This window comes from Balaenoptera physalus (genome assembly GCF_965194825.1).
Source record: "Balaenoptera physalus genome assembly, chromosome: 6".
Lineage (NCBI taxonomy): Eukaryota > Metazoa > Chordata > Mammalia > Artiodactyla > Balaenopteridae > Balaenoptera > Balaenoptera physalus.
In genome coordinates this window covers 72,357,892-72,381,321 of record NC_138885.1, presented here as the reverse complement: position 1 = coordinate 72,381,321, position 23,430 = coordinate 72,357,892, and the positions used below count along the sequence as shown (strand labels likewise).

The following is a 23,430-nucleotide window of genomic DNA, read 5'->3' as shown; positions in this document are numbered from 1 at the left end:
ATGAAAACACTCATATCAGGTAAATGACACGTGTTCTCAAAGCTCCAGCTTGACAGCTGTAGACTTTATGTGACTAGAGCCAAACACACTCACTGAGATGGAGGTCAGCAGTGGGCAAAGGCATCACCAATATAGCAGAGCCTTGAACTGCCTCCTAAAGGGTCCAGTGGATTAACCTGAATGCTGTCCACATTTTCGGTAGCATTTTGAACCATCCCATCTAAAAGATTTCCACTGGGGACAGGGACATTGTTTTGTTTATCCCACACCCATGACTATACCATGGAGCCAGAGATGACAGTATCAGAAAAGACTTAAGAAGGAAGGAAAGAAGTGAGGATACCTCAAAACTCATTTTAGTTTTCAGCATAATGTGCTTTTGCGTGGCGGCCGTTCCTCAGGTGTGAACCTAGAGCAGTATCAACTAGTACATCAGTATGATTTGCCTGGAAAGGCTGCAGTTCAACTTTTTATGGTCATCCTGTTACGTTATGAATGTACATTTTTCAATTTTGTCAAAGAGGCTTTCTGCCAAAGATACAAATGGAGACCCTCGCCTCGTCATTTTTATGGGTTTCCCTGTGTGTTTCACAGTTTTTATGTGTTGTTACAAATGGGGCCAAGTTTCCCAAATGACAACTTCTCATTTCCACCGACTGCTGCAGGACTCCATTGATTAGCCAGCAAGGTCTTTGTAAATGCCTCTTTCCCCCATTTCTGTCTCTAGCAACAGGACCTTGTGCTGTTGAGTAGAAGAAAATGATAGTTTTCTGCTTTGGCAGCATCTGTCATTTATAGACCAGCGTCACCATAAATTTGGCATACGTCTATCCAAATACAGGAGGCCAAGACTTAGTATCCCTCATAAAAATAATAGATTAACTATATTATGACAAACATCTTAAGTCTGAAATTCTGGGATACAATCATGTAGAACATAAATTGAGCTCCATCTGTCTAAAGAGAACAGACCATTATACTAAGGCTCATATTTCCATGAAATGTACATATATCATTAAGACTTTCAAAGTCAATTTAAAAAATGAAACTGCCTCCATCTTTGTCCATGCACCTTGAATTTGACAGCACCATCCTGCCAGGCAAGGCTGAAGATTCTTAGGTAGTTAAGTATTTGTCATCCTCTGGAAGGTAACTTCTGAAACTTTTGAGCATTTTATAGTGCTTTGAAGTAATACTGAGCATTCATTGTCAGGTTCTTCACTTCTGAAAGCTACTTCCCAGTGTTGCTCGAAGTAAGTGAACCATAAGTTGAGACTGACTTGTGATTTACTCCTCAGTAAATCTATTAACTTATGATTTACGAGGGATATGTTATAAACCATTCTAAAAAGCAAAACCTTGGATATCTCCTTTCAAGGCTTATATCGCTGTTGAAAATTTCTCTCATCTTCAAACATATTTCACTGATATTCATCTCTTTTGATTACATTTATTTACAGCCTTTCTGCATCAAATAGATATTGGAATATAAAAGGACTTCGTATGTACACTGAATAATTTTATAAATGCACAACCATAACTGCCCTTGAGATTTTAACAAAGGTTATTGCTTACATTTTTATGACGTTCAACTTATTTGCTTCAGGAAGAATTCTCTTACATTGACGTAATTTTTCTGAAATGAGTAGATGAAGAAATAGAACTACTCAGTAGATATTTGTAGATTCTTTGCAGAGCATTGGCACTCGGCACTTTTGGGGATTCTGGGCCCAATTCTGATGATGCTTATAGCCTAACACCACACAAATTTAACTCTATAATATAAAGCTTAAAGTGTTTTTCATAGAAACATTTCTAAAGTATTTTCCTCTTCCCTGACGTCTTTCTCTGAGAATCAGGTTCACTGTCATGGACACCGGGCCTATCATTATGCAGTAACGGTTTGGTGCTCTCATTTCTATAGACCAGCATAACCCAATAAAACATTCTGTGGTGAAGAAAATGGTCTATAATCTTGGTTGTCCAACATGAGTGCCATGGGCCACACGTAGCTATTCGGCACTTGAATTGTGGTTTATGCTCCTGAGGAACTGAATATTTAATTGTATTTAATTTAAGTAACCACACGTGGCTACCATATTGGACAGCAGATCTATAAACAGTGGTAACTCTTTGCTCTTTTGACTAGCTATGATTCTAGAGAAGGCATTAAATTCTCTGAGCCTCTCTTTTCCCATTTGTAAAGTGGGAATGCCCTCCCTACAAAACAGCAGTGTTGCATAAATCAAATGAAATGATTGTGAAAGAGCTTTGCAAAGTGTAAAGCATAATTAAAGCAACTATTATTGATATTCTTACAGTTTGCCTTTTTGTTTTTGGTCCTCCTGTGGGGTCTTATTTCAGCTGCCCCTTCTTGCTGATTTCAGTGAGAGGTGACAACTGCCCCTTGTGGTAGTCAGCTATCATCATCTTTCATTATGCTGTACCTAATATAGTATATTCAAGAAAACCAGATCCAAGCTTATTAGACTTATATGCAAAAAATAACTTTAACAGCAGTACTAATAATAATTAATGTATATCATTATGTGCTTGATACCACTGTGCTAAACATTTTATATAGACTATCTTATTTAATTATAACAATCCTTTGATGGATACTAGAAAGTGAGACCTAGAGAGGGGAAATAATGGCTCAGAGTCATTCAGATGAAAAGCAGTTTCAAGGTCTCACCCAGGCGGTCCCTCGAATTCACTACCATGATATGCTGCCTTTAGATGAAGGTTCATGGGCTTTACTGCACATGTTTTTGAAAACTGTTTGAGATTCTTTTTCACTAGGTGACACTTCCAGAAGTCTGACATCTCAGAAAGGTGTGTTATTTCTTTCCCCATCCTATTTTACAACTGTTTTATTTTTTTAAAAATCAAGTTTTGAGTGGCTTTGGATAAAGATGTATTAACTAAGGTAGGATTTTTGAGAGCACTTACCTACTTTGCATGTATGACATAGTAGAAAGAGCATGAGCTTGATTCACTCCACCTCTCACTGACCATATAACCTTGACCAAGTAACGTTTGCTGACCTTCTATTTCCCCATCTATAAAATGGGAGAGCTGATATCTACCTCCCAGGGTTGTTGTCAGGAATGATGAACTAATAAATGTTCCTGGCTCACTGCCTATCACGTAATAGACACTCAATAAATAGTAGCCATAAAAAGCAACCATTTATTCAAAGAAATTTCCAGACTCTTTCCTTTTGAATCTATGATCATTTCATGCCATGCAACAGTTACATCCCTACACTTACATCCCTTTATGTGCTTGTTTTATTAGCTCATGGTAATTATTTGCATTTGTGTTTTCATTCCAGGACATTAGGACTTGATGATCCTGACTCTCCCAGTGGGGCATTTAAAGATGTGGAACGACCTTCTTGGTCTTCCTCACATTTTTGTGTAATGGAGGAAATGTCTTTCTACTCATTCTTCCACTGGCTAATGTATCTCATCCATTATGTCCCCTGCAGCTCCTGGTACTCCATCCTGCACACAGCAGTCACGTAGTCAGCATATATTACATTAATATCATTAAGAGCAATTTAACAGGGGAAGCTCTGGTACCCTCCCTAAAATATGGATAGGACAAGAAGACAGTGGTTAGCTCTCTTTCTTCATATTCAGTACGATGGATGCCCCACCTCCTAGGTCAACACTCTGTTCTGTGTGTAGCTACAGTATTAAAACAAGGGACAACCCAACACATCTTTATTTGTTGAGGACGAAAACTGGGTACTACCGTGAAGAGGCAGCCCTGCCTGGAGCCCGGGTTGGCTACGGAAATCAAAGGAGTAGGAGGGAGGATGTAATCAGAATGAGAAACATGCCCCTGCTTGACAAGTCCCTGCTGGCTTGTCAGTAAATAAGGAGATATTTGTCAGCCCATACATTTTACTTCTAACATCTTGCAAAAAAAATTCTTAGTCTGCAAATTTTATTTTGTTTCTTGTATACTATTAATTACTTCTCCTCTAGAAATTATGTTCTTTTTCTTTGAAATGTGAAATGACAGAATTCTTGTTAAAATAGAGATTATTTTATTCCTTGCTTTCAAAAATTTGAACTTCGGTCAGAGTCTTATGATGATTTTTGCCCATTTAACTAGCAAAATGACCATATCTAAGTTAAAATAATTTGTCTTCCCAAGCACAATATCTTTGTTCTTAGCTCTCTGTTAACAAATAAAATATTTTTACTCAATGTGGAAATTAATTAGTGTACTACATTTTGAGTTAAAGAAAAGTTATTTATTTTACTCTTTTCAAAAAAAATTTTACCCAGTTTTTGGACTAACCCATAGACTCAATGTTTAATATCCAGTAAAAAAATTTTTTAAGTACTTTGAAAAATCATTAGCAGATGTTCTGTTTATATTATTTATGGCATTTTAAATGAGAACCCTTTTGGAAAACAACATCATAGAATAAATCAAGAACCATAAAAATGTTCATTCCATTAGACCAATTAATTCCTCTTCCTGTAATTTACATCAAGGAAATAATCCTAAATACAAAGCAAGAAAAATAAAATGATATACATGAAGACACTCATCACAACATTATTTGTATTAGGGAAAACTGAAAACAAGATGATCAATACTAGGGAAATTATTTAACTAAAGTACTTATACCCAATAGAATATTATGCAGCTTTAAAGTAAATAAAAGTAACAACATGAAACAAGAGTATAATACATTAAATCAAAAAGTTACAAAATATATTAAATCAAAAGTTACAAAATGGTTTGTTGGTACATGTATTTGTACATATTTATTGAACCCCCTCTGGATAGGGGCTTAATAGCCCCCTCATGCTAGGCACTGGGTATATGATAGTGAACCAGGCAGACTTGGGCTTTGCCCTCATGAGAGCATATTGTCTGGAAGGGTAATACTGAACAAATGATGACAAGGTTGATGAAAAGAAGGGGACGCTGGCCTAGTCTGGGAATGAAGGGAAGGCTTAAGCAGGGGATTTAAGCTCTCTCTACCTAGTGGGAAAAAAGATGTTAGCCAGGCAAACAAAGGCTCTGGTTTAGGGGTGGAGGGGAAGAGGATTCTCATCAGAAGGACCACTACTCCATACAACTTGAGATGTGAAAGACTGCCCTGTTTAAACACCTGAAGCAATGAAAGGACACTTGGGGACAAGAAAAGGAATTTAGGATGTTGGTAAGGAAGTGGTTGAAATGATGGCTAGGGACAGAAATGAAGGCAGAATGAAGTGATGGGTATAAACACAGAGATTCTTAACATCTTTTTGTGCCATGTATTCCTGTGGCTGACTAGTGAAGCCTATTCTCTGAATGGTGTTTTTACATCTGTAAAATGAAATTTATAGTTTTACAAAGAATTCCAACCAGTTGTCAGTCTTTGTTATGATATGGTAATATAGCAATAATGCATTAAATAAGATCTAACAGGTCTAATATCTGCCATAATTTTGAAGTGTTGACAAACATAAACAGTATTTTAACCTTTCTATAACAACTGTAATATCTGATGAAAATATCTGACTTCTATGGGTGACAAAGTTAAATGTACTACCAAGACTGCTGTAGTTTGTTGCCTTCATTTATAATTGAAGGGATATGATGAATTTCAGAGATAAATGAAAATATTTATATTTTTTTATCATCCAAGTTCATGGATCCTGTGAACTCATGGACCCCTTGGAAGTCCACAGACCCCAGATTAAAAACTCCTGTTTAGTGTGAGAGGATAATGGGTTTTTTTTTCCCTCTGTTCTCCATAGACTATGTTACTTGCATAATAGCTTCTTCTAATGACTTGATGAGGTTTATATACCTTGGGGCACAGGTAGGATGGGAAAGAAACTCATAGCCATTTGTTTTGTATTATAGTTGGGAGGCTCACAGGCTGCAATACAATGTCATATCTCTTTCTTGTTCAATTTCCTCATGGTCACAGCCAAAGGTCCCCATGTTGCAGTATCCCTAAGGGATCTAGCATGATGAGACACCCCAGGCAAACCCCTTTGGAGGCCCAGACCTCTTGAATTAGTCTCACTTTTTAAAGGAGACTTTCTGTGGTCAACAGACTTTCTCCTGCAACCTGTAGGTCTTAAACATAAAGCTGGCTTTGACAACTTTGCAATGAAGCAGCATGTTGAATTTAAGTACAAATGCTAGATTCGAAATGTAAAAGTATGATTGCCCTTTAGCAATATATTTTTAAAGGGTTAGTAGTTTTCTTATACCTGAGCAGTCCAGCCCCTGAATGTCTGCATAGTCTCATTAGGGCAGGCAGTACCCAGTTAGGTCCATAAAGAGTAAAAGCCCATCTCCCTATCTCCCTGGAAGCAGCCTGAGGCAATAAACTTGTTGGCTGACAGTAATTTTTAAAATATTTTCTCTATTAGATAAAGATATATTTTTTTAGATGAGAGACTCAGTTTCCTCAGTACCTCTCAGGCTGACCTTTCCATTGACGGTGTGAGCGTCACCCTGCCTGGAGCACCAAAGCTAAACCCTAAAGTCTGCATCTAGAGAGGAAGAAGGTGGGAGGAGCAGAACTCAAATGTTTCCCTTGTACCTTGTGAATGTTTCCTCTGTGAAGGGCCATTAGTTTAGAAGAAAAAGAACCTGCTCTTCATTCCACCTAGAAAATTAGTTTTTAATCTTATTCCTGGCTTGTGAATCGCTACTGGACCTACTCCCTGAGGGATTTGATTTGAGTGACATGAGTTACTTATTCTATTTTCCATAATAAAGCTGCCTCAGAAATAACTGTTTTTCATCTCTTGGTGACAAATCAGAAAAGGGGCAATTTTTCAACCTGAAGAAGTTGAAATATGATTTCTCTATTGTACAAGTCAAATGGCTGGAAAACTATACAAAATAGGAGAAAACTGTTCATTAGATTCAAGCTCTAGCGAACAAGCCCTCTTTTGTGCTTGCTTAGAAGTGACAAGTTCACTAATGTCAGTGCCAGCTCACTGATACAGAGTGTAGGCTGCCAGTTTCCAACATGGAGATATTTGGAGATGCCACTGTTTTATCCGAGTGTGAGACTGGCAGCTTCTGCTCTCCAACAAAGTGGCACAAGGGACAATGGGGCAGTTGTCATGTGGTACTCAGACAAGGAGGGTAATGACTGTCATTTCACTGGGCCACAAAATCACTGCAGGGTATAGCCCAATGGTGAGAATCTGATTGACTTAGGCTTTCATATGGAAAGGGCAGGGATACCCTAGGTCAGGATTGAGACTGGCAGAAAATTACAGCACAGGACCTGTTTTGAACTTACGAAATTAGTTACCTGACTTTCGTGGGTCCTAAGTTACTTAAAATAAATAAGCTTTCTTGTTTTTTTAACATAAGGGCATACAGATTCTGATTCAGTAGAGTCACTTTCATTTATAGATAATTTCCCCTGCTTCCAAGATTAGTCTGAAGGCCAAGGTATGAAAATTAGACATCAACATAGTTAATTAGGAATTAGCAAGCTTCATGGTGATAAACCATGCTTGCAGAGACAGGGTTTCTGGAATTTAGCTAGAGGCATGGTAACATGGCATTGGATGGGAAGGGCCCACCAGCATCAAATTGGCCCAATGTATAATATTTTAGTGCTCTGAGAATTTCAAAAACTAGCTTTAATTTCCATGTCGGTCCTTGACTTCTTGATGTTTCTGGGATAGTCATGCAAGTCCTTTGCTTTGTTTTCCACATCTGCAAAATGGCATAAGCCATATAGAGAATTCTTTCCATTTCCAAAGTGGTCCAGCAATTCACCCTCAAGTGGGGCATTGAGATCAAACATTTTCCAACAAGAAGTCCTGTGACTATCACAGCAAGTGAGCTGAATAGCAGGTGTTGTGAGATAAGTCAGACAATACTATACTATGTGGGTAACCCTTGGGGACACTTAGAATTACATCAAGTCTAAATGAGGCATCTAGTTGGAGGAGGCCTAAATGGATGATTAAAGGACTTCCAGTGTACTGGCTCAGTCTCAGGCCACCTGCTAAAGTTTATGTGCCTTGGGGATTTGGGTTGGTCATGAGTGGCATCATCACTAAGGTACAAAGCCTGCATAATGACACCTTCAGTGATGGACATCTGTTATCCAAAGGATGGGGAAAATTAAATAATACCACAAGACATAGTACTTGGAATTTCTTGTAGAACATTATTGCATAAATATATCGATTGTGTAATTGTTGATAACTCAGATGAATATAGTACGATGTAATTTGTTACTGACTGCTTACAACATTGGTCAGGTGGGTTGTTGGGCTACAAACCTCTGATGAGTTTCCAAACATAAAACCCATGAGAAACATTGCCAGAGACCAGGACATCAGTTAAGTTGCAAAGAGGACTGGCTATACTTTTGTGATATTTGTGTTTTCACATATACTTTAGATTTTCTGGCAAAGGTACATGCTTAATATTTATATGTAAGTTTGTATAGGATTCTTAGTAAAGGAGATAATGAAATCCATAGATTTGTTCATTTTATCAAACCTCAAAATAGTGGACCTGGCAAAAAGGAATGTGTTTGTTGTTATGCCTTTGTCCTAGTACACTTCAAGGAGATGTCATTCTTAAGAGAATTGTTTCAACCTCAAAAGACATTAAATATTGATTGCTTGCATATATATATATATATATATATATATACATATATATATATATATGTATATACATATATATATACGTATATATATATACATATATATACGTATATATATATATAATCTTTGGAAACAATAATACAAGTATTTTACATAATCAACAGATGAAATGTATTTATCTGTTCTATCTATATTCATTTTACTAGTTATGATTCAGCTATTAACAGTGAATTTTTCTAGTATTTTTACTTGTGAGGTTAGAAAGCACTGCAATGAATTGAACATTCCTTATTTCAACAAATGTATTGCCCACCTATGGTTTTCTGTATACTGGGCCCCAAATTGAATTAAGATATTTTTCTAGGATGCAAGAATATCTCTATCCTGGTAATAAATTACCAAGATAAAATGTGTGAAAGTGTGAAAAAATTATAGTTAATGTAAGATCAAAATATAATTATATGAAAGGGATTATTGAGAACATAGAGCAGGGAAAAGAGGGGGAAAGACTTAGAGAGTAGAGTAGAAGTAACAAAACCTATAAAGAAGTTTTATGATAATCCAGGGAGAATAAATGAGGGCCCGAAGTGAGGCAGTGGGCACATGGTAGATGCTGAATAAATGTCTGCTGGATGAAAATGTGAATAAGACTGATAGAAGAGGTATTTAGAAGATAGTATCAATAAACTTTGGTCATTCATTAAATGTAGAAGGAGGGAAGAATAAAAGAGGGAAGAATTCAAGAGTCTTTGCTGACAATTCTATTCTACAACTGTAATGTCATCAGTTGATATGGGGACTGCTTGGATGGGTCCCTATGTGGAGCAGCTTATCCATTCAGTATCAGGCATGTTGAGTTTGAAATACCCAGGAAATATCTAGAAACAGATGTCCCACAGACAGTTAGGGAAAAGGGGGTCTTGAGTCTGTGAGGAAGGTAGAGATTTCACCTGTGGATTTAGGAATCTATGTCAATGTAGTAGAGGAAGTCATTGGAGTGAATTAGATCACATAATGCTCAAAAAGAGGACAAGAAGTGACCTTGAGGAATGCCAACATTTAGGGGCAGACAGAAGAATAGGAGCTGTTGAACAGGTCCTGGAATGAGCTGTTCTTGAGGCTGAAGGAGAACCAGGCAAGGGCAGAGTTTTGGACATCAAGTGGGGAGAGCATTTCAGGAAGGAACTTGTGCCCAGTGCAAGAGAAGACTGAAGAGAGACCCCTGGATTTTGCAGGAGGGTAAGGATGGACAGGAAGAGAGGAAGTGGAAAGAGCCACCTCACAGGACCACTTCAAATTCAGCGCCAAAGAGAAGGCAAATGGAAAGTTCTAGGAGTCAACCAAGTTAGGGAAAGACTTTGGAACATGGAAGTTTTAGCATTTTGTAAACAGAAAGAACCCCGTAGAAACAAAGTAGTTAGAGCTATAGGAAAGATAGACAAGATTTAAAAGATAGAGAGTCCAGGTGGAAGCAGATACCTTTTCCTCAGAGATGCAAACAAAGTAGGTACAGAGGGAAGAGACTGTAACTTCAGTGGTAAACTCATCGAGCTTCCCCATTTCTCTCAGAAATAGGAGACCAGAAGAACCTAGTGGCAAGACGGGAATAAAGACACAGACCTACTAGAGAATGGACTTGAGGATATGGGGAGGGGGAAGGGTAAGCTGGGACGAAGTGAGAGAGTGGCATGGACATATATACACTACCAAATGTAAAATAGATAGCTAGTGGGAAGCAGCAGCATAGCACAGGGAGATCAGCTCAGTGCTTTGTGACCACCTAGAGGGGTGGGATAGGGAGGGTGGGAGGGAGGGGGACGCAAGAGGGAAGAGATATGGGAACATATGTATATGTATAACTGATTCACTTTGTTATAAAGCAGAAACTAACACACCATTGTAAAGCAATTATACTCCAATAAAGATGTTAAAAAAAAAAAAAAAAAGAAAAGAAATAGGAGACCAGACATTTGCTCATGAGAGATTTGCAGTATTAATAGAGGACTTAAGAAAAAGGGTAAAGCTTCCATGGGGAAGCTGACTGACTGTGTATATTTCCCTTATAGTATCACTGTTTTCCCACTTGTCTGATTTATTGACCTGTTCTCCAGGTATATAATTTTTTCACTGTATATGTTTCTAATTAAGCAAATCTAATCTGTAAGTTTACAGAATTTAAAAATAAGTGTGTGTGGTTATTGCATTACCAAAAGAGCTCTGCTTTCAAAAACATCTTTTAAATGGTGCATTCAAACTATTACTAAATTTTCCAAGATCTTTTTGCATATCACCTTCCAAGAAAACATCTAATAAATAAAGGGAGGCAAACTATCTGTTATAATCTGAACATTATCTGCAATGTAGTTCTTTTCTTCCTACTCTTTTAACAGGTGCAGTCCTGTTAGACTACAAATGAATCCTCCTTTCTTTGTGCATCCACTGATATAGCGATGATGCTCTAGCATCCGTACATCTCTAATTACATTTTGTTTTGCAAAGAACTCCAAGGTACCAAACAGGCTTATTCATCTTGCAGCTCATGTGCTGCTGCTTTATTTTCCCCCTGCAAATCCATTACCTATCTTAGTAGAATTCTACCTTAAACTTTAAAATATCTGTCATCAGTTAGTGGTTTCTATCACTTGTACTGTGTCAAAGTGTAGATAAGGAGGAGACAAGTGAGGCAAAGGCTTAAGAAGTCTTCTGCAGCACACGAGTTGACATACATACAGGTTTGCAGTGTTTCTTTGTCTGGTGCAGAGCCCCATGGGCTTTTCAGCTTCATTCCTCACAAGACCACGCTAAGAAAGTAGGTCCTCTGGGGACTTCCCTGGTGTTCCAGTGGTTAGGAATCTGCCTTCCAATGCAGGGGACGCGGGTTCGATCCCTGGTCAGGGAACTAAGATCCCACGTGCCACTGGGCAACTAAGCCTGTGCGCTCTAGAGCCCGCGTGCCACAACTACAGAACCCACACGCCACAACTAGAGAGAAGCCCGCACACCTCAACGGAAAGATCCCGAGTGCAGCAACCGAAGACCCTAAAAAAATAATAATAGTAGTAGATTAAAAAAAAAAAAGGTAGGTAGGTCCTCTGACTGACACCCATTAATTTCTCATTACTGAGAAAGTAGGAAGATAAAGCAGAAGAGAATGATTTCAGAATTCCGTATCAAAGTGAACTAACTTGCTTTAATGAGTGTTGAGCAGTAATCTGGGCATTGCCTTGTTTTTTGAAATAATAATGAGATGCTAGACAAGGTGCTTGCAAAAACAGGAAAGAATATGACCAGCAGTCCTTTCACTGCATGTCTCTGTTGCCTAATCCTTTTAGTACAATACTAAGTATAAAAAGGAAAATTATTGTAAAAACTGACAAGCAGTATCCTTCAGTGACCTCAGAAAGCACAAAGTATGATTCTCTTGAAATTGTAGCCTTGGTTTCCTGAGCACTTTTCTCAAGTTTTGGAACTCTTTGATATTCTGGAACGCTTATCTTGGAAAGACGTTGGTAGGTGACAGTGAACAAGGCTCATAGCTTTTCGAAAACTCTCTGACAAATGGTAGATGATTACACAATAAACAGGAAACCTGTTGCATTTTCACTGAAAGCAAAATACACATATTAAAACTCTATTGAAAATTTATGTCTTTTAAAATCATAATGATAAAAATAATATGCAAATGAATGAATAATATTGCTCCTAAAAAATTAAAAATTTTAATCATTGCTTTAGGGCCTGGGGTGTGAGCTCAGATTGTCCAGTTGTGGTGATTTACTTGTAAAGACTGGTACACATTTTTTTTTCAGTCAAAAGACACGGATTTAGATATCCACAGCCCCTGAGTATGGAACAGAACCCATGACCTTGATCTCATTAGCATTAACCGTGAGTCACTTGAGCTTAGGCCCCCAAACTATTACCTTTCATTGTGTCATCCACCTGAAGCCCTTGCCTCACCTTTACGATCTTCTTGGTTCTTAGAGCCCAAGGAGAAAATGGTAGTATTTGGCACGTTTTCAGATTAAGGCACCAGTCACTTGAGTCACTTGCTTGAGGTTTATTAGTCAGGAATGGAATTAGGCATAGCCAAGTTTTCCTGGCTGACAGACCAGGAAGTTTGGTTACCATCCTAAATACCATTATCTCTAATCTCAGTGAATGATACCACCACCATTCACCAAGTGTTCATGGCAAAACCTTGGTAGTAATCCTTGATTCCTCTCTTTCTCTGATACCCCACATCTAATCAGTCGGTAAGTCTGGTTGTTTCTACCCACAAGTATATCCTGAATGTACTGCTCAGTTTTCTACTACCACCCTGGTCCAAACCACCATCGGCTCCCTGTGGACAGCTACATTAGGCTCCAAACTCATCTCCATGTGGTTATTCTTGCACAAGCTCTTCTCCACATAGCAGTCAAAATGATCTTATGAAAACGTGACTCAGATCACCTCTCTCTCCTCCTTCAGAAATCTCAGAAATCACAGATTACATCCAGATTTCTCTCATGCTTTACCAGACTGTATGTGATCTCACCCCTGGTCAGCTCCTTCACCTCACAGCCTGCATTCACCCTCTTCCCACTCACCTTGATCTTGCTTGTTTCATTTCAAGGTTTTTGTACTTGCTATGCTTTCTTCCTGGAATGCTCTTCTTCCCAGAATTCCTGTTATTTCATTCAAGTGTCTGTCAAATATTACCTCTTCAGACAGGCTTGAACTGACTCTATTACCATACCATGCTTTATTTTTCTTCTTAGCACACTTAATACGATGAGACTATATATATATATATACACACACACACACACACACACATACATATGCATATATATGTATGTGTTACACACATATATACATATATATCATATATGTATATATATGATATATACATATATGATATATTATACACATATATTTTATATATAATTTTATGATTATATATAATATGTAAAATATAAACATGTTTTATACATACTTATATATATTTAACATATATTTTATAAATGTATATATAACAAAAGCATATGTGTATATGTGTAAATATACATATATACTTTTCTGCCTTTCCCACTAGATAATTAATTTCATTGAGCAAAGATTTGGTATATATTATACACATATATTTTCACCTCTAACTTCAGAGCCTAGAATAGTGTATACCACATCACAGGTATGCAATAATTATTAAATTTGTTGCATAGATAGATGGTTATTTCCTTATGATATATTCTTAGATGGGACTTACTTGGTGAAATGGTATGAACTTCACATATGTCTCAGAATGGTTATGCTGCTTTACACTCCCGTCAAGCAGGTGCTCTATCTTATCTTCCCCTCGCTTACAATTTTTAAATCTTTGCCATTTCTCAGTGGCAGAAAATGATATCTTTTAGTAGTTGTAATTTGTACAGCTTGATAAGTCAAGACATGTGTTATCAAAAGCAAAAATGCAAGGAAATTTTTACTTCACATAGAGAATCAGAGACCTTCTTTGTTGGGAAATTAGCCAAGAAGTGAGAACTCAAAGAAAAAACACCTAAGCAAATTTTTGCTTGAAATGCCGTCTTTAAAAGCTACTGTCTTTTGCTTTCCTAGGTTACATGCAAAGTTGCAACCTTAAAGAAACTGTATTAAAACATTTATTTGTCCGGTTCTCAGCAAGTTTTGCCTATAATGTGCTATGCTTTGCATGGCATCATTTAACAAAGATATACAAAGATAATACCATCCACTCAGCTTTATTCAACAGTGTCAGGCCTTCAAGAAAGTGTTACTGAGATTGAGCATTCTTAGTCTCTACTCCCCAAAACAGAAGAGCAGTAAGAAGCACCGGCTCAGGATTCAGAAGACTGTATTTGAATCCATGCTCTACCATTTAGTAATTCAGTGACCTGTGGGAATTAACTTAATCTGTCCAAGCCTTGGTTGTTTTTCTTTTTGAACAATTGTAGTTACAATACATTTTGAGAGAGAAAAGCATACCACTACCTGGGAGATGATTTGTAACACATGTATGTGACAAAGGACTCCTGTTTGGACTATATAAAGAATTCCTATAAATCAATAAGAAAAAAGCTGAGAATCTACTTTTTAAAAAATGGGCTAAAGATTTGACCAAGCACTTCACAAAAGACGATATACAATTAGCCTATAAAAATATGCAAAGGTGTTCCATATCATTAGTCATTAGGGAAATACAAATTAAAACCAAAAGAAGGTTGGTTGAACCACCACAACTCCACCAGAACTGCTAAAATCAAAAGGACTGAAAACACTGATACTATTTGTTAGAGCAAATGTGGAACAATTGGTATTCTCACACATTGCTGGTAGAAATATAAATCAGTACTACCATTTTGGAAAACTCTTCAGAATCTACTAAAGATATATATATCTATATAGACATAGATATAGATAACATAAATGAGTATCTATGTCTACCAAAAACATGTATAAGAATATTTATAGTAGCATTACTCAATATAGCAAAAACTGAAAACTGAAACATTTCAAATGCTCATCAATAGTAAAGTAGATAAATAAATTGTGGCATAGTCATACAATGTATACTATCCAGCCATTAGGAAAAATACAAACTTCTATGTGCAACAATATGGGTGAATCTCATAGACATAATGTTGTGTGAAAGAAGCCAGGCATAAAATAATATATACTGGGTGATTCCATTTATATGAAGTTCAAAAATAGGCAAAACTGATCTAAATTGATAGAGATAAGAATGGTGGTTATCTTTGAGGAGAGGGGGAGTATCAACTGATTGGGGGCTCAATGGAGCCTTCTAGGGTGGTAGAAACATTCTATATCTTTATATCTTATATATCAATATCTTATATCTTCTTTATATCTATGTTTACACAAATGTATACCTATGTATAAATTCATTAAAATTTATGTACCTTACAGTATATAAGTTATACCTCAATAAAAGAGAAATAAAAAGGTACAGATAGTAAAATGTCTACCTCATTAGAGTGTATGAAAACAAGGGAGATAATGAATATAAGTTCTTACCATACTGCTTGGTCTATAGTGCATATTCAATTAGTGTCAGCTATTAACTTGTGATTATTATTGCTGCTTTTACTATCACTCTAAGATATAACTGCCTGGAGCAGCTATTCGGCCATTTTTTTTGTTCTATATAAAAGCAAACTTCTTGAAATAAGGATCGAGCCCCTGAATTCAGCTTCTAAGAACCATGCTCCAACCAACTTAACAGTATTAGTTGTGTATACAGACGTAGAAAACAAACTAATGGTTACCAAAGGGAAAAGGGGGGATAAACTAGGAGTTTGAGATTAACATATACACACTACTATATGTAAAACAGATAACCAATGAGGACCTACTGTCCAGCACAAGGAACTATACTCAATATTTTGTAATAACCTATAAGGGAAAAGAATCTGAAAAGGAATAGATATATATGTATGTATAACTGAATCAGTTTGCTGGACACCTGAAATTAACACAACATTGTAAATCAACTATACTTGAATAGAATACACACACACACATATATATATTAGTTGTGTATAAAAGGAAGCTTGTTATTATGGTAAAGTTTACTTATCTAGTGTAAAAATTTTAACTTCCAAAAATGCATTTAGTTCAAGAGTTTTGTTCCCTTTTAGAATTAAGAATTTTTTAAAAAATTACTTTGAAACACAAATCATCATTAATCTTATGAAAAGGTATTCAAATCTGTTTAGTATAAAAATAAATGTAAATCAAACTGGCAGTGAGATACTGTATTACATGTGTCAGATTGGCAAAAACAATGGACGTTTAGGCTGGTAAAGGTACAGGGAAGCCAGCAATCTCTTACAAAGCTCTAAGAGTATTAACTTGTATAACCATCTGTAGGGCAATTTGGCAATGTGCATCACAAGCTCAAAAATGTACGTGCTTTCTGACCCAGCAATTTCTCCTCAAAGTTTAGGTCCTGAGGAAACTATCAGACGAGTATACAGAGATGTCTGTACACAATGCTGTTTATATAAATGGTTTATTGAATATATGTGAATTCAGCAGAGTACAAACATGATTGCTTAGATACTCTGTTGAATCTTCCTTTCTCATTCCTCAAAGACACTGTCAGATATCAGAAAGTCCGGTCTTATTTGAAACTTTAGGCTCTTACCCAGTTGCATACTCCCTTCCTCCTGGCTCAGGTTGGACCACGGGAAGAGGCATAACCCGCCCTTTCTTTCTTCCCCATCATATCATTTCTGATTCTTGCCCTTTCCAATTTTTAGGGATAGGAGAAGTAATTGGAAGGGGGGAGGGCAAATGTTGTTGTACATAAGAACTATCATTGATGCCTTCTGCACGGTAGGTGTCCAGATGCTTCTCAAGGACCATGTGTAAGGTCTTCATGTGGTTCCTCCAATCCTTCCTCAATCCCCACCACTCCTCAGGCTCTTGCTGCCAGGGTCCTGGTCATCAGCCTTCTTGTGTCTGTACCAATAACATGGTTCAAGCCTGGCCACCTTTCAAGATGTCCTGTTGACCCAAAGAAAGCCCATTCAGCCATGCCAAACTGAGGTTGCAGGTTCTTTGAGTTCTAACCATTCCCAGCCCCATCTCTCTCCAACCTTCCTTTCCTCTACCTCACCTAGTATGAGGGGCAGATCACCAAGGCCTGAAGTTGTCTGACGGGGGAATGAAATGGAGGCAATAGAAGTCCCACTCAGTATCTTTTTAACATTAGTAAAAGTGCAAACCAGAAATAACCCAAACATCAAAAGATTTGTTGAATAAATTATAGTACAGCCATATAAGTAAATATCATTTGGTTTTATAAATCATGATCCAATTCTATCTACATTTATTGACATGGAAAGATATTCTTGATTTATTTCTAAACAACAAATGTTAGTTACAGAATATTATGTTTCTGTCTATTCATATATACTGTTGTTTAAAAAATAGTGTGGAGTAATAGATATCAAAACATAATCATTCCAGGTCAAGGATTGGCAAACTACTACCTGCAGGCTAAGTCTAGCCTGCTGCCTATTTTTTGTAAAAAGAGTTTATTGAATCACATGTGCAAGTAGCTGCTTTCCTACTGTAATACCAAAGTTCAGTACAAAGTTGAAACAGAGACAGTATGGCGTACAAAGCCCACTATATTTACCATTTGGTGCTTTGCAGAAAAAGTTTGTTGACTTTTATTTTAGATGATAGAATCATGGGTGATTTTAATTTTTTTAAATGTTTGTCTGACTTTATTTTCTATTCAAGCATAAATTTATTGTATAAAATATGTATCTGTTAGTAAACTGTTGAAACCTGATTAGAAAAGACTTCTTATATTGATAACATTAAATCAAGAGTAAACTTCATAAGTGAAATCAAAATTTGATTATAGCTTCCAAAGTTCTACTTCAAAATAAGATCTACGATGTGGTTAGAATATTATTTTAATTGTTTTTAAAGTTAAGACCTATGAATGGACATGACTCTTCTATTTACCAACAGGATTAGTTTCTGAAAACTGCTTTCAGACTTCTGGCATGTTCTTTTCATCTTCTGTGTTAGGGTATTAGTGCTCTGAGGCTGTATTTGAGTGAAATAGTGCTAAAAGCTGGGTTAATTTGAGTAAAATTTTTGGAGTAAAAAATAAGAGTGACAGGGCTTCCCTGGTGGCGCAGTGGTTGAGAATCTGCCTGCTAATGCAGGGGACACGGGTTCGAGCCCTGGTCTGGGAAGATCCCACATGCCACGGAGCAACTGGGCCCGTGAGCCACAATTACTGAGCCTGCGCATCTGGAGCCTGTGCTTTGCAACAAGAGAGGCCGCAATGGTGAGAGGCCCGCGCACCGCGATGAAGAGTGGTCCCCACTTGCCACAACTAGAGAAAGCCCTCGCACAGAAACGAAGACCCAACACAGCCATAAATAAATAAATAAAAGAACGTGAATTTCTTAAAAAAAAAAAAAAAAAAATAAGAGTGACACATAAATATTGAAAGTGGACTTCCTTCACCTGGTTTATCAACTGGATATGAAAACAGTTCCAAAAAGAGAGATTTTCAAAATGTTTAGCGCTTTGGAAAATAAGTGAGTCAGAGTGGGACCTCCCAAGAAGGCTACTTTGAAGAACTAAATTCACTTGGATGAATAAATTATGGATATTTGTTACAAAGGGCAATTCTGATGTAGCTTAGCAAATTTTGCTTCAAAATCCTGTCGGATAAAACCTTAGAAAAGGTGTTTGAGTAATCAGGAAATAATTAAGACTCTCAGAAGACCTGCTAATTAACATTAGGTGAGGGAATACTTGAAAATGGAATTCATATTAACCAGAAGTTCCAGATGACATGCATCTTTGTTAAAAGAAACAGAAGTAAACAGTACATTAATTAAACTTCCAAATACACAAAATAAAAAGGCTTTAAAAATGCCACTAAGGGAAGCGAAATAATATAATGGACTTTGATAAAAATATCAAACAATTAAAATGAGAAATAATAAAATTAGGCTTTGATGCTTATAAGTTTACAGATCCAGAAAGAATGCCACAATTTAAATAAATTATTGCATCAGGGACTTTCCTGATTTTAGGATCAGTCTTATTGACTATCTAGTATCAATCCAGTAGCAGAATTACCTGCATATGATGGAGCCATTTACACATTTGCAAAGTCAAAATACGTCCCTAATATTCTCAAAGATTAAGACTCTGACCTATCCAGGGCATAAAAACTAAAACATAATTTATGTAAATGTTAAATCATGTAAATCTTAATCACTCCACACCTCTTAATATTTTTTAAAAGGAAACCAGCTACCCTTAGTATCTACTTTATTAGTTTTAAAATATTCTCTGCCTTCTGACTCAGTCCATCTTTATAATAGTATCTCCCATTACACCTGTTGCCATCTTCTATCCTCATCTACCAGGTATTCACCAGCAAACCCCAAGCTTTCTAACACCTAAGCATTTCCTCACATGTCCACTTCTAGCCATTCACTTCCTACTCCTTTTCACCCTATTCTATTCTTATCTAAATCTGACCTTCAAAACCCGTCTTCAAAACCTAGACAGAATGCTACTTCCTTTATGAAAAATGTCTTTCTTCCTAACCAAAGGTAATTACTTCCAATTCTATGCTCTCATGCCTCTTGCCAGTTTCTATAATAAATCAGAGATCTCTGAATGACCATCCATTTCCTCTGCTAAACTATTACTTTCTTAAAGTCTACACCTACTTTATTTACTATCCTCTTCGGTGTCTAGCACATTGTCAGCAATTAGCATATTATTAATATGCATTTGTTAATGAGTAAATGACCTCTTTTGAAAAGGAGATGTAAAAAGGAAATCTGTGTATTTTTTCTTAAAGAAATAGGGATATAGAGAAAAAGATACAATTCTGTCGTCTTCTCAATGTAACCTGAATCAGATGATTGTTGAATAGTGTAGGTATTTTCATTTAAGGCAAATATGCTTTAAAACTAAACTATAATAGTAAAACAAAGCAACAGCTTTTTCACATCTCCAGGTGACTAATGTATGCCTTTTAATGCCATACGAAGTCCTCTCTTTGTGCAGGAAGATTAATACATTACATGGTGAATAGTTAGAGAAAATATCATGCTCATTTATGCTACTTACTAATCTGTGGGACATTATTTAATATTGATGAGCCTCAGTTTCCACATTTTTAAGGTAGGAATAATCGTTGTCAGCCTTATCTTTTTCACAAGTTTTTTGAAACTTTTTCACAAGTCACAAGTTTTAAGAGATAAAAGGATAATGTAAGTGATAGCACTTTGTAAATTATAAAATTCTATATAAGAGTATAGGAGAGAGATCAACATAAGGGACATTAAAATAGTGATATGAGTAAAAGACTGAGTAAATATCTAAAACATGTCAGATTCTTTAGATCGAATTTATATAAAATATCTTATGAAATGCTTGAAGCCAGGAAAGATTTTGCTATGCAATAACTTAAGATTCCATCACAAAAAACTGAGCAATTCCATAGGGACAAATCTTAAGATTACTGAATTATTTTGCTGCTTTGTGAGTTCTATAAAATTGCAGATTCAGTCTGAGGGATCCTTATAGATAAGAGAGTACCAGGCCTGAAATAATCTTCAATCTTCAATCTTCTTCAATCTTCAATCTTCAATCTATAAAATTGCAGATTCAATCTGAGGGATCTTTATAGATAAGAGAGTACCAGGCCTGAAATAATCTTCAATCTAATTTACTTACTACTACCATTTAGGAAGAATGATTTTACTTCTTTCTCTCATACTATTGAGGTCAGTTTAGTAAAAGTCTGAGATCTTTTCCATCATACTTTGTGGCGTCCTGAAGTTTTAATAAACTTGCTGAAAAGGAATATAGATTGTGAAAACCAAGGATTAAAAGGGATCTGAATATTCCTTTATTCCAAACACCACCCAGACCTGGAATTCATCTATAGTATCCCTGCTATGTCCAGTCTTGACATGGATGGATCCAGCTTGGAAAAAGGGATGGAAATCAACTGCTGATCCCTAAATCAATTAAGTAAAATTATGATCTCCCCTCACTTCTGATGTGTGTGAAAGCGTTGGTTTGCCCCACATAGAGAAGAGACACGCAGAACCTCACTGCTGTTTCCCTCGTCATTCCCTCCCTCTTGGTCATCCAGGTCCATGGTACATGGTTCCAAATTAGCTAGGGCAATTAACAAATAAATTTTCAGTTTTAATTCCCTTTCTTTTTTTTTCTTCTTTTAATTAATTAATTTATTTATTTTTGGCTGCATTGGGTCTTCATTACTGCACGTGGGCTTTCTCTAGTTGCGGCGAGCGGGGGCTACTCTTTGGTGCGGTGCGCGGGCTTCTCATTGCGGTGGCTTCTCTTGTCGCAGAGCACGGGCTCTAGGTGTGTGGGCTTCAGTAGTTGTGGCACGTGGGCTCGGTAGTTGTGGCTCATGGGCTCTAGAGCGCAGGCTCAGTAGCTGTGGCGCACGGGCTTAGCTCCTCCGCGGCATGTGGGATCTTCCCGGACCAGTGAGCGAACCTGTGTACCCTGCATTGGCAGGCAGATTCTTAACCACTTCGCCACCAGGGAAGTCCTCCTTTCTGTCTTAATGAGAGTTTATCAGCATACCTACAGACATTTTCTAAGAGCAAGGCTCTACTAGGATTAAACTTGTGATGGATTTTGCAGTTGCCTTAGAAGTTCCAGCTTCTTTCCCAAAGGAGCCAATGAACAGAGCCTGTCTTGAATAGCAGATGAACCGTGAAGTGTTAGATTCTGTTAAAGTCACTGTGACCCCTCTTAGAGCCTGCACATGGGCCTCAAGGATTATAAACATTTAGTAGCTACATGATCAAAATGCCAAGATGTCTGTAAATGATTTGGCTAATCCTCATATAGTGCTTGTGGTTAATGTCATTATTTAAAACTTATGATTCAGACTGGCAGTAATTAATAAGTATAATGAATGGAATCTTTAAATCTTGTCTTTTGGATAAATCACATTGCCATTCAAAGAGCAGCAAAAACTTAACTAATCATAACCAAAATTAACCATGTTTCTTCCCTCGCCTCTGCCCTACACCTGAAGGTTAAAATTTAACTTGGTGTAAAAATTGAATTTTAACTTTATGTTCATGACATAATTAAAATATGAGTAGTCAAATGAAACTACCATTACATGTCTTATTTCATGTTACCATCATATCATTTAATCAGATTGGAAGGTAGCTCATTTCCCTATCTATTAACGGAACATAATTTACAACTCAGGGATATCAGACAGAAAGTTACCTGCTGTAAATGGGAGAACAAAGTCATTTTTCGTGAGTCATCATGATCTTGGGGTGACCTGATACAGAAACCAATGCCATGGAGTTCTTTTTCAATAAAGCTCAATGAACTAAAATCTGCGCTGGAAAAAAAAACTACACATAGAAAACAAAGGGGAAAGGGGGGTCAGGGAGAGATATATTAGGAGGTTGGGATTAACATATACACACTACTACATATAAAATAGATAACCAACAAGGACCTACTGTAGAGCACAGGGAACTCTACTCAATATTCCGTAATAACCTATATGGGAAAAGAATCTGAAAAAGAATGGATACATGTATATGTATAACTGAATCACTTTGCTGTACACCTGAAACTAACACAACATTGTGTTGATAAATCAACTGCACTCCAATATAAAATAAAAATTTTTTAAAAACTACATCTAGAAATCAGATTTCTATTTTTAATTCCTTTATGTCAATTTGTCTGTGTCTGTATGGTATATGAGGCCTTAACATTCTCTCTCTGTGTCTCTCTTAGAAGATAAAGGGAAGTTGAAAGTCAGCAGTTCCAGTCAGGCATCAAGCTCTGAAGGTGTCTCATTTCTCCTCAAACCTGGTACAACACCCCTGCCACCCGGAGCAGCCACTTCTCCCTCCAAGAGCACAAACGGAGCTCCTGGTACTGTTTCTGAATCAGAAGAAGAAAAAGCCAAAAAGTTACTTTATTGTTCACTATGCAAAGTGGCTGTGAACTCCCTGTCACAGCTAGAGGCACACAACACAGGTAAGCATCTATCGTTTAAATTTAAATAACGTTTATAACAAGATCCACCTTTTCCCATCAGAATACCTTATCTTTTGTTGTTCAGACATTAGGTTTCTTCAGTCTTCTGTACTTTTTTGATTCAAAGGAGTGATTTTAAGAAATGTACGGTATAACAACTTTAGAAACAGCAAGGCAGAAGTAGGTTGGGGATAAAACTTGTTCTGTTCTTTATTTTCTC

At 36.9% G+C, this 23,430-nt stretch overlaps 1 protein-coding gene across 18 annotated transcripts in view; it reads left to right on the top strand.

Annotated features, from left to right (window-relative positions):
• The window catches only part of ZNF385B (zinc finger protein 385B), a 317,869-nt gene that overhangs the window by 290,076 nt on the left and 4,363 nt on the right, over positions 1-23,430 (top strand). For all 18 annotated transcript variants that reach the window (XR_014265142.1, XM_082466743.1, XM_082466742.1 and 15 more), the window contains one exon: positions 22,965-23,210. Coding sequence is in view for 17 of the 18 variants with exons in the window: in XM_082466743.1 (XP_082322869.1) it covers positions 22,965-23,210 (246 nt within the window). In the remaining variant the exon portion in view is untranslated. The remainder of the gene's footprint in view (positions 1-22,964; positions 23,211-23,430) is intronic.